General features: G+C 43.3%; 1 protein-coding gene across 1 annotated transcript; it reads right to left on the reverse strand.

The window, feature by feature from the left end:
• Positions 1-4,879: 4,879 nt before the first annotated feature.
• Positions 4,880-11,712, reverse strand: ndufa10 (NADH:ubiquinone oxidoreductase subunit A10). Its single transcript, XM_076747595.1, has 10 exons — positions 11,554-11,712; positions 9,130-9,298; positions 8,789-9,004; positions 8,475-8,561; positions 8,178-8,299; positions 7,842-7,921; positions 7,677-7,731; positions 7,507-7,592; positions 7,143-7,251; positions 4,880-5,086 (listed from the first exon to the last, which is right to left on the reverse strand). Exons 1-10 carry the CDS (start codon positions 11,626-11,628, stop codon positions 5,018-5,020), a joined length of 1,068 nt encoding a protein of 355 aa, XP_076603710.1. The 5' UTR covers positions 11,629-11,712; the 3' UTR covers positions 4,880-5,017.
• Between the last annotated feature and the right edge of the window lie 1,329 nt (positions 11,713-13,041).

The following is a 13,041-nucleotide window of genomic DNA, read 5'->3' on the forward strand; positions in this document are numbered from 1 at the left end:
TCCAGAAAGCCGTTCAGTTTCTTGATTTGTCCTCAGGCTACTGATTAATGACAGGATTTTTTCAAATCTCCAAAATACTAATCTTCATTTATATTTAACTGTACGTTGCTGAATCTCTCAGGCCAAGGAACGACAGGGTGGGATTAGATGAAGCAGGCCTACAATATATTCAGTACGTGTGCAGTTTGGTATTATTTGTTCAAAGTGAAATAACTTACATGAACAAAGTATGTGATTGGATTCTGTGAGGTCAGATATCACTTAAACCTCAATAATTGGAACTGCAATGCCCAAGGACACAGGATAAGCAGCTAACAATAACTGGCAATGTTGAGGGGGGTATTACATTTTAAAAACAATATAAGTCATTTAAATTAAAGCAGGATATATTGATTTCTTTGGCGACTTTGGGGCAGGGAACCAAGCTACATCACCCCATAAAGTTTTATTGGCCTGGTGATGAGTCCAATATTCTCTCTGTACTTTTTTGGTCTCCACCTGTGAAATTTTTGACTTTAGCTGCTAAATGCTCCACCATGCTCATCAGCTAATTGCTAACTATGTCCTCTGTTGTTTGCTGCTGAACAGTTAGCGTACAGAGGGCTGAAAACACCTCCTGCTGTGGCAGAAACAAGGAGGTGAGAGTGGTGAACTGACCCAACCCTTTGGGCTTCTGTCTAGAAACCTTTTGAAATGCTTTTTGTAGTTTTAAGCAGAACACCTTACCTTGGCCAGATCTGTTTTGGACCAATCGGTGTCCTGTGAGGAACATCTGGCAGCTACGGGCGTAGAGTAGATGTGGCAACAGCAAGAGCACCAACAACAATAGTGCCTCCTAAAGAGGTTAGCACAGATGCTGCTGTAGCATCAGTTATATCAGAACTGGAGAGCATCTATTCATTGAAAGAAGAGCAAAGAGCGGCACTGAAGGAAAAGATGTTTTCACGCTTCTCCCAACTGGCTTCGGCAAGACTTTTGCTCTCTTACTACATCATATGGTTTGTTGATCTGACTGGTTGACGTTAGCCTGTGATAGACTGTGATAGACAGATGGTTCATCATTCAATCACCTGCCAAGTATCTTTTCAAAGTGCCTGCTCTTTTCCAAACAGTTTCCATGGACGACTTCCCAGATGGTTCTGTGTAACAAACCATCTGCCGCGTCAGGTCATGGCATGCCACCATGATCTGAAAATGAAACCCAAAAAGAATCACTGTTCCATTATGTAAATATTACAGGTTAATCTTACCCTATTATACGTTGCTGGTTGCCTGTCCCCAGGGGTGTAGGATGAGAGGGACTGAGTATACAGGGCCCTCAAATATACAGGAATGAATAGCCTTGGATGTGGGGAGGGGCCGATGGAGAACGCCTTAGTACAGGGTGCAGGATTTTATGCTACGCCCCTGCCTGTTCCACTCAGGCCCTCACACAAACTTAAAGTGACATGCTGCCTTTATTTTCTCTTCAGTCTGTGGGTTTCAATACCAATAAGTGCCAATAAGTTGTTTCTCCTTCCAGATCAGTTCTACTTCTGAAACGTCTATACAGTTACAACTCCATTCCACAAAAAATTCCACCGTTCCCCTGACTGATAAGACCTCTGTGTTACATTATACCAGACAGGACACTGTGCCAACTTGCCTTCTCTCGAGTTCATGTTTTCCATCCTCCATTAGCTCACTGTGACTGCACTAGGCTGCCGCACTGTCAATTATTCACACTCCTTTTGTCTGAGTAGCCCTGATGCTCTGGCACTGGGAGTGCAAGTAGACAGCCTCTTTTCAGCTCCTGGCAGGCATCTGGCCTCCGTTGTCTGCTGACTGTCCAGGCCAACTAAGGGTGGATTTCTTACTTTGTTACACTTTGAGTGACCTGCGAAGTACTTGCTTTGTTTTGTTCACACTGAACTCGCAACGCTGTTGTTGATTGAACCATTAGATTGCAAGGGAGAGAACGGTGTTCACACAAATACAGTACAGTCATGGAGATTTTTAGATACATGCTGGTTTTGGATATTTTGTAAGTTGGGAAACTTTGTAACTAGCAACTTCTTTGTTTTTTCCACCTTTAGGTTACTTTTCCTTCACTATGATTTCTTGAGTCGTCAGTTGCAAGGGAAGTGTGAACTTGTTATAAGAGATGTAACGTTCTACCAGACCGGATCTATAACAACTGCTCAGCCAGAAATGTCTCCACTGCTCTCGGCAACTTCCCATTCAGCACAGAGTATCTGGATCTGTCCAGGGACCGTCTGACAGTGCTCCCCTGTGACACCTTTGGGGCATTTTGGGGTCTGAAGTGTTGCAGAGAGAATAACATCATTTCTGTGGGAGGCAGAACTTTCATCAACCTCCAAGGTGCACAGAGGCTGAGGTAGCGGTCTGTCCCGGGGAGATTTCTCTCTGGCACTGGACTTCCTCACAGTGCTTGTCCTGGCTCAAAACTACTCTACCTCGCTGTTGTGGAAAGCAGAACTTTCCAATCTTGTGAAGCTGGACTTAAGTGTCTGCGTCACCCAGCATGTCAAGTCCAGGCATACTGTGATAATAATGAGCCAGTCATTATATGACAGGATAATGAAGGGATTGATAATCACCACTTCTTTTCACACTCCAAGACTGCCCTTTGATATTTTTAGGCCCATTATTATTATTACAAATAGCAGATCCCTACTTTATTTTGTTGAGGACTCATTTATGGTGAGATAATAGATCTAATTTTAAATTAACTGTGGGTGACAGAGTTTTCTTTTACACTGCAATCAGCACAGCAGACTGGTCAGGGAGTCCTGTCAGTACATCATGCAGTAATTCAGTAGGAAAGGGTTGCTTTCAGCACAATACAAATTGGTGACAGCGACAGCAGCTTTAATACCTTCTCTCTTCCCCCCAGGCAGCCATGCTGGAGAAAATCTGGGTTCTGGATTCAGACAAGAGCAGCTTGGTTTGGTTCATCAAAGGCTGCAGCATCATGGTCGGGAACACATTATGGTACATGAATGAATCCGTGCCCTTCAAATAAAGTGGTGACCTGAACCATCTTCAATGCTGATAAATAACACATGATTAATGGTGGCATGAAATTAAATGTATCAAGCATTAATGGAGTGGCTTGGCAAAATGATACTAAGGTCACAGAGTTTACACAAAATGCACTGCAGTTCACAAAAGCTGAGAACAATGGCCAAAAGTAGGATATTTAGTTTAGTCAAAAATGAGAAGAATAAAAGAAAATCGTTAATCATATTTTATTTATGAGTGTTTCAGACAGACATGGTCACCGCTTTATTTGACAGACCACAACCACAACACAGTCTATAATTTCTGCTGCCAGAGGTCTCTCTTTCAAAACAATGATTACAATACTTGGAATTTAGCAGAATACAACTGCTGCTGAGTTTTTTTGGTCAGTGCCTTTAACTGCAGAGTTACATCTGGAGAAGAAATGAACATCATCAGTAATCCTGCTGATTGAAATATCTTAGTTGTTGTATTAATGTATTGCTCTTGCATCAAGTCCTCTGTGCCACACTGTTGATTTATGCTGACTTAATTCATGCTTTTTCATGCATGAAGCCATGATAATTAATATACCCTTGCCATAAAATATTACCAGCACTGAAAGGCCCAGAGGCCCAGCACAGGATGTACTTCCTCTGCCAGCTCAGGAAGTTCAACCTGCCTTAGAGGCTGCTGATCCAGTTCTACACTGCAATAATCCAGCCTGTTCTCTGTTCATCCATCACTGTCTGATTTGGACCAGCCACCAAACAGAAAAGGAATAGACTACAGTGGACAGTCAGAGAAAATCCTTAGTGCCAACGTGCCCTCCAGTCAAGACTTACACAGCTCCAGTCAGGAAGCAGGCAGGAAACATCACTGCAGACCCATCACACCCTGAACACAACCTGTTCCCACTTCTCTCCTCTGGTAGATGCTGCAGAGCTTTGTGTGCCAAAACCAAGACACAAGAACAGTTTCTTCCCACAGACCATCGCTCTGATGACAGTTAAATCAGTCAGAGAGTGTTAATAACCCTGTAACACCACAACATCCACTTACAACAGCCAACAAATTATATAGCCAAAGTTGAAAATACACACTGCGCTTTAACAGGTGCATGTTCACCACTGTCAAATATAAACCCTGCACTGTATACTGTACATAGACACAAGCATATACTGTACATAAATATGCACGTCATGTGTATAAAGTAGTCTATTAATCATTCAATATTTATTTCAGCACTCTTTGCACTTTGCAAATCATATTCTTGATTAGTTTACAGAAAGCTCCACTTGTACACAGACAGTGTTGTTTACTTTTGCTTTTCTTTTTTTATTTTTCATTTTCATTTATACAAACTCACTCATGTCACCTACTTGCATGTATCTAAGAGATCTGTTTGTTATTTTGCATAACAAATACTGTGAAGCAGTCACTGGCAATTATATTTGTTCTCAGGCTCCTGAATTCTTCACACATCCAGGTTGAATTTAACATGTGTATGCTGTTGTATTTCTCCTACTTGTGTGTTCTTCACCCTCTGGGCTCCAGAGGAGGGCCCGTACCTCTACAGGCCTGTTGACATGCAGGGTCCTGGCTCTGTTCCAACCTGTTCACTATCTAATGTAGCTAGACTGTATCAGTCTGCCTGCTGTGCTGGACCGACTGGTGTGGAGCGTCAATGTCTTCCTTAATTGTGGTCATTTTGGACTTCCTATTTTTCCTTATTTTTTTATTTTTGGCAGATCCAGACAGACATTTCTTACATGTTTTACATGACAGCGTCGATTTTAGAAGAACTGATTATGGATCTGTAATTATGGAAGACTTCTCCACCTATCTTTCCATTAACACAAAGACACGTTGTAGATTCAAAATTTATTCTTTTAATACATACATATTATTTAGGATGTACAACAGAAGACGACTGGATCAATAATGGGGGAGTTATTCAAACTTCCCTCAGAGAGCTGATTAGCGAGTGATGAGAGTTGAATTAATGACTCGTTTACTTCAGCCAGATGTATTTGTCCCCGACGTCTGCATTATAACCAGGGGCGTACTTCTTCCCAGGAAGCTACAAGGACAGAAAAAAAACAAAAAAAGTCAATTTCAGTAAAAGGAGCACTGAACAGAAACACATACAATCAGCTTAGGCTTAATGGTCAGGTTATGGAGAAGTACTGTATTTAGCAGAGGAATCATTTTGTATTTAAATTCACTTATTCTAATTGAAAGAGCTGAACCCGTCTAATCAACGGAACAGAGCTAAACTTGCTGCTTTAACAGTAAATATAAAGGTGTTTATTAATAAGTATCACAGGTAGGTTATCTGTTTGATCGACGGGAGGTCACTTCATTCACTTGCTACAACTCCCGATGGAATATCTTCATCTTTTGTCACTGTTAAACAGGAGTTTTTCATAAAACGTACAGTGGAAGCTGCAATACATCAGCGTTCCGAAAGTCCTTCCATGACTTTACTTTGTCATCTCAAATGTGCGGAGGGAGATTACGCCACCACGTGCCACAGTTCTCATTCCGTCCGCTGAGAGCCGGGCTCAGAGCTAAATGTCAGGTCACAGCCTCCTGTAGCATTACGCAGCCTCATTTTTGCAGCAGGGGGAGACCAAAAAAGTCTCCAGTCAATAAACAGAAAAGGTCACACCCAAATGTTCCGCTGAAAGACTGATGATACCAAAAGTCTTGTAGAATATTCCACATCTGGTATTTGCCTTCTTGTAACTACGAGCCGTTCAATATTTCAGTGGAAGAAAATGAGTTCCACGGCGCTGACAGCGCAGCCAAGGCGACACGTGGCAAAGGGTAGAGAAATAAAAAAGAGAAGAGCGAGGATTACAAAGGCGGCAGTCCTCCGTGTGATTTTGGAACTTTAAATAAGGTGCTCTTCACAAGATAGTGCAACATCTCTTCAGATAATAACAAAGCATGAAGAGGAAAAGGCATCTCTGCTCCTTCAACGCAGCTAATTAATGTTAGCAGCCAACAGCACCCAGCGGCTCATTAGGGCTGTCCCCAGCTGATCTGCAGGATTAGAATAATGATCACGCCTCACAGGTGTATGAGCACAGCGCTCCGAGCAGAGCGGGGGTGCATCCAAAGTTCAAATGTGTTGAACTTTGAGATTGGCTTATCCAAGCTGCTCTGTCCTTCACTGGATGGGATTAAAAGATTGAATTTGCAAAAGCGTGCAGTCACAGATGAGACCAGATTTAAAAAAAAAAAAAAAAAGATGCTCGTTTTGTAAAATATCACCATGCAGATTCAGATACCAAGACACTGGAGCAAACTACTTTTAGAAACATTAGCATACCGCCTATCAAATGTAAAACGCCTGCCTCTGTGCATCCCTGCTGCTTTTTTTATTGCCCAAATCCAAAAGGTACCTGTGGAGATTTCCTGTTCACAAATGCAGCCATGTTTACACTCCAATCCAAGCCGCTCTGTGTGTGTCCCTGAAGCCTGACGAACATGTCGTCTTCCTCAAAGCACATCCATGTTTGCTACCTCAGTCTTCTTTATACTTGTCTTTGTGAGCACACTGCCGTCTTTCTTTGCGCATCGCTGCCACCGACTGTCCATCGGTGGAACAGCACGAAAGCTGCTGCAGCAGTGTGCACTGCGTCACCTGCACCTGTGTCCTCCAGCGCAGCCCACAAACCAACGGGGGCTTGCTCAGAAAGACTTTGTTCCATGTCACTTCACAGCAGTGAACATGCACAGGGGGTGCAGGTTCAACATAAATAGAAAAGGATGAATATTGGCTACATAGATAAATACCAGCATTCACTTTGCTTACTGCACTCAATAAAAACACACATTCTGTCTCAATTTCCACATTTCTCAGATGACACTACAGAACACACACAGTGCCACTGACAGGACGCCACACAAAACCCAAATTAAAGGACAACCATTAAAACAAGGCTGTGATGCAGGCCATATTTTCCTGATTCAATGTTTTTCACCTCTTAGAAATACATCCCTCAGTTGGAAGGCTTTAATCACTCTAATACGGGTCAATCACTCAGGACGTCCACTATGTCCGTTGCTGTTCTGCCGCATGTGGCAGCTATCCATCATGAAATATGTGCAACCTCGTCTCTACATACCGATCTATAGGCATAGTAGTTTTCATCGTACTCGTGGGCCCCGATGGTTATCTCGGGCAGAAACTTAGGTATGTGGGTCAGGGTTGCCACTCTGTGTTTGTCTTCCACTCTGAAAAACGCAGAGAAAAAGCAAAGCGTTAAAATCCTGCATGTAGAAGCTAGCACACAAAAGACAAACGTGCATTTTCAGTTCTCCACATGACTCATTTCAGCCACTTGATTACATATTTATCTACACTGAGCAGGAACAACAGAGGCGGAGGTTGTGATATGTTGGTGTGAATCAGACTCCACCGGTTGGAGATCCTCCTCTGTGTCATTTGCATTTCAATGAGGAAACGTATTATACTAATCAAGAACTCACAGAATCCTCATGTGGTGGTAGGTGACGTCATCCTGCTCCAGCCACGGCCCTTTGTCAAACTTCAAATACTCAACGTCTTCTGCCACCTGTGGACGGCACACAACCAATAAGCTGTCTGTCCACGTAAACGGTTTGTGGACTTCGGGTTCTGCGGTCCACTACAGTCTTACCCTTTCAACATCCTGGGCGTGGGCTGCATCATAAACAAGCAGCTCCGATGTTTTACTGAAAGGAAAACACGGAGAGCTCAAGTAATCACAGACTGGCTCGGAGTTACACAAGAAGCATGTGTGCAAGTTGACAGCAGTAGGAGATTTAGAAGTTCAGCTAGTCACCTGATTTGGGGCAGGAAAGACTTCTTGTAGCCATCCTCGATGCCCTTCAGGTAAGTCAGGGGCACGTTCTGAAGATAGGACTGAGGATAAAGAGATTCCATTTTAACCAATGATTAACATCAACCTGATAAAACTTCCTGTGTCACACCGTCTTTTTTTTAGATCAACATGTTATTCGGGATCAGCTTATCCAACCCTCTGAGGTGTTTTCCTCTTCGGTGGTTTCAGCTGAAAAGGGAAGATCACGCCCCGCGCTCAGAGTGAACGAGTGAGGCTGAAATGATCGGACAGGATTCCAGGATCCCGCTGAGGTTTCAGTGAGCGCGTCTCACTAACCTTGCCGCTCTGTTTTAGCTTCTTCTGCACCTCCTCAGCTGGCAGGTCGATATAGATGGCGAGGTGTGGAGGCAGGAACTCACAGATGCTAATGCCTTTGATCTCGTTGTAGTGCTGCACACCTGCAAGCCAAAGAACACATTTGCTTTTAACAAAATGTGGAATATGTGGACCACAGTTTGCTTTTGCAATACACACCATAACCAATCTGTATTTAGCAGTTTATCTTACTGAAACCAAATGAGACTGAACTATCAGTGCTTCAGGGGCTTGTCGTTCATGACGCTGAATACTCACATTCCTTCCTGATGTATCCCTCTTTGAACATGGCCTCCAGGAAGACCATGTCACTGAAGGGAGAGCGCTCCAGGACCACTCCTTGGCCTTGAACACAGAACATCAGGATGCAGATGAGTTACTAAACTCTCAATAAAAGTCATACATACACACATTTCCAAATAATATTCCTGAAATCAATCAAACTCAAGTACTGCAGACTTGACTTTATATAACAATCACAAACGCCATATTCAACATATATATGAATCCAGTGCTCGGCATGCAGGTGACCTGACAGGAGAGCGCTGTGCGTCTGAGGTCTGACTCCCTACCTGTGCAGAGCAGGTGTTCGATGGCGTCAGAATAGTGAAGCAGCCTCATGACGTACATCCACAGCTGGAGTCTATAGCTGTTTCCATCAGCAGCTTTGGGGTCTGTGTAGAACTTCTCCAGGCTGCACATCCCGTTGAAGGCTACAGGAAGTGGCTCCTTCTCCTTGGTCATCTTGTCCAAGTAGAAAGTGTCAGGCTCGGGCATGTAGAGCATCCCTGTGCATGTGGAAATAGAAGTTATTGTTTTCAGTTCCCTTTTAGTCATCCACTGCATCACGAGAACCGTGAGGGGATCACTGGTTGAGTGTATGCTGGTGCACACTCGATGGTCAGGTAGTTACCCAGCCTGTCAGCCAGCTTCTGGGCCACTGCTCCTTTCCCTGAGGCCAAGTTGCCATCCACAGAGATGATTTTGCTGTACTGGCTAAACCGTGGCGTCGTCCTCTCACCCAGTGCATAGGCCCACCAGCCGTACCGTAGGCTTCTCACTGAGCTCGTGTGAACGCCCGCCTGGATGACACACACAAACACACAAACAAACACACACACACACACACACACACACACACACACACACACACACACACACAAACAAACCAAACAGTCTATAACTGATAACAGGGGTTAACACAGAGCATGAGCCTCAAATGCAGTGGGAATGCTAATTTTTGCATCTTATTTTCCCTGAAAGAAAAAAAAAAGATGTGTCTGTTCCAACAAGCACGTTCTCTCACATACAGTGAATTTGATTTGTAGGCTGAGGAACCTCTGCAGCTCCACAGTGCTTCATTTATATGCTGTGACACGTTTTACCTTTGGCAAAAAAATTGCAGCTCCTGCAATTTGGATTTTGCACTTGGCCATACTGCTATTTCCATAGTATTTTAATTTATTGTTCCGCCCCTGCATATATTGGTTTTGCGACCAAATTTTACATTTCCTGATATCATTTTATCGAACTGAAACCAAATGAATTCAGTAAGCAAGACTAAAACAAGGAAACTAGTTTGTCGACTCAACTTTGAGAATATGCACGATGTAAACATCATTTCAACGGACGTACTACAGGCATTAAGACTAGAGATGACTCAAGATCCCTGTGCAAGACAGGGGCCTCAAGATTAGGTAAAGAATCAATCAACAGCCTGGGGCCTGACGTATGTGCCCACTGCTCAGGTGGAAACCCAGCCTCAACACGGACTATGAAACAGATGTGTCAATGTTGTTATTCTACTCTTCTCCCTGTGAACACTGACCTGTAGTGACAACAATGAACCATATGCAATAATGCTCAGTGACAATGTGAAGAGGAATTACAACAGGCAGCGAGAACAAATGACCTGTGAGACTCTAATGTCTGGTTCAGACTCCACGATTCTTGCCCGATTTTGAGGCGAGTGAGTCATGGCCAACCAATTACCAGTGTCATCGTCGACTGTGAACGACAAAAGGTCATCTGTAATCGTGTAGTGTGACGTGCTAAACGACCTGCCCTGCAGCATCTGGGACGCCCCACAACACCCCAACAAAAAGATCAGCATGTCAGAATTTTTTTTGTCTTGAGTCGTTTCATGTGACATCTCCCACAACATGGTCCTGAGCACTGACCAATCAGGTGCTCCCTCCAGAGCACAGTCAGGACAACCATGACGAAGAGGAGCTCTTCATCAGGCCGGCGAGTAGATGCTGTGCCATCATCACATTATGCTCGGTCCTAACAGCAGAAATATGCCGATCATGACTAACTCCAGATTGAACGTTAACAGAGTCAAATCTGCTCCTTGTAGAATAAATAACTCTGGAAACAAAATGACTATATGTGAAACTCGCATCTGTCCTAATTGTTATCTGGATGCTGCTCAGCAGATGTAGAAATAATGACTGAATGGGCTGAAGTTTACTCCGCCTCTTGCATTTGCTTTTAATGTTAAAGTGCATCTACTGACGTTTTCTCTTTCTCTTCTTTTTTTTCAGGGTACACAAGACCACCAGCATCACACACAACGCTTCTGTCACTTTGATTGACAGTTGCTTCATCCACCTGCAAGATGACAACTGAACTCATGTGTGATCGGGGAATAAGACGTGCTGCGATTGGTGGGGTGCAGTCTTGCAAGTCACCTGCCCGAGACACGACAACAGTTTCAGGCACTGTTTTCGTTAGATCTGACACGGTGAATATCGTTTAATTAAAAAAAATCGTGTAGTCTGACCCAGGTGTTAGACAAACTATTCAGTACACTGTCAAGTTGCTAGTTCCTCAGGTGGTAGATAGACGGAGACTCCCAACTGAGTTCGCTCACGGACGCGTAGCCCCAGGTGGTTTAGACGATCTATCCCGCCGGATTATATTTCACGTATTATCATATATATACACTGCCCCCTGATTATATTTCACGTATTCTGGCTAGCGGGAGAGTGCCGACCGGGGATAGTCCCGCGTTGGGGTCGACAATCAGGGAATCCCTCAGGTGCATCTAGCTAACTAATGCAGTGCAACAGCAGTCTGTGAAGCTTGACTAATGTATGTTGAGCTATAATGAGAGAGACGTTTCTACTACTTTGTCCATCATATGTGTACCTAATTAACAGACAACCGAGTGTGATGACTGCTATGCCAGCAACATCATATATAAATCAGCAAGTAGCGTGTGAACGACCGACTGTGATGCTAGCAGCTAGGAAGCTAGTTAGCAACGTTAGCTTGCCCTTGTAAACTTGAGACGTTTCGCAGGACAGGTAAGAGTCCGTGTCCGTGTCTTTACCTTCTGCCCAATGTTCACCGATTTAAAAGCAGTTCCTCCCGATGGGATGACCAGCCGGATCACCCTCAGGGCCATGATTAACTGTCCTCCAAAGACCCTCCGATCTGACCCGAAAAATCACCGCAGCCCAGCGCCTGAATAATACGTCAGCGGTAGGATGGACTTTTACTTAGGGTTGTCGCATACATTATACGGTAGCGTCTGTCTAATCGTTGCCTGAATATATTGCTTTTTTTTTTTTTTTTTTTTTTTTTTTTTTTAAATCAAGTGAATGAAAAAAGCATCCACACGCTCAAATTTGTGGAACAATGCTTTTAATTATCGAGCTTTCAGTCAGAGACCTCTTTTCATTCCATTTTATAGTTTTCGGTTCACTGCAGTAGCGCAGCTAAGTCTGACCACAGGTGAGTGCGTTTCTCTCTTTTTTCTCTCAATTTACTGTCTATAAAATGTAAGAAAATAGTAAAACAAAAAATTACCCATTACAATTTCCCTCAGCCCTGTGTCACATATTGAAGTTGCTTTTATCCAACCAACAGTCCAAAACTCAAACACATTCATCTTTAAATCCTTTGGTTATCTGGAGAGCTAAAATGCAAACAACTAATCATTCTAGTTATCACCTGTTATCATTACATTTCATAATTTGATGAGTGCATTCATATACCCATGTGAGGACCCACAGGGACTACAACATTAGCCTATATCCATGCTTGGTGTGTATCTTTGTCTTTTGACCAGCAGGTAGCAGTATTGATTTGTTGTAAACAGCCCTGCTTCACCATTGTTGTCAGAGACTGTTAAAGTTGTTTATCCATTAAGAAAAAACAAAAAAAAAGTTGAAAAAAATATGACCATATGCAATGGAAAAGCAGGTGGGAACACACATTGGCCCCTTCTTTGACAGGGCCAGGAACAGCACTGGCTTGTACCAACCTCATGAGACAAATGGGATATAGAAAAAAATATTTGTGATGTTTTGTATGTGATGCAGTGAACAGCAGGATTCAACACACATCCCCCTGCCAGAGACAAACACAGTGTGTATCTGAGGGAGGTGATGCCCCCCCTCCCATGGAACCCGGAGCAACATGATCTCAGTTTCGACTTTCGCTTCTGCAGCCCTGAATTCAACATTACATCAAAGGGAAAATCCTAATTGTACAGTCATTATTTTACAAATGTTTCTGTTGTTCTTCTGATCCAGTGTTAGGAATTGTCATGATCCGGACTGGACTTTACATAATGTCGGTTGAAAAAAATGTTTGACATCTCAACACGTCTTTGTAGTACAGTCATGACTCACCAATGGGGCAGGTGCAGTGAAAGAGGTGTGGCAGAGATGCAGTTGATTACATCGCCATAAGCAAGCTGTCATTGTAACATTGGTTTACAGAGAGTGATATAAAAAAAAAAATATTAAAAATCATTCTGTTCTCTTAGTATTCTCACTGGCTTCACAGTGATAGTACTGACTATACTCATCAA

This window comes from Chaetodon auriga, chromosome 13, assembly GCF_051107435.1.
Source record: "Chaetodon auriga isolate fChaAug3 chromosome 13, fChaAug3.hap1, whole genome shotgun sequence".
Taxonomy (NCBI): domain Eukaryota; kingdom Metazoa; phylum Chordata; class Actinopteri; order Chaetodontiformes; family Chaetodontidae; genus Chaetodon; species Chaetodon auriga.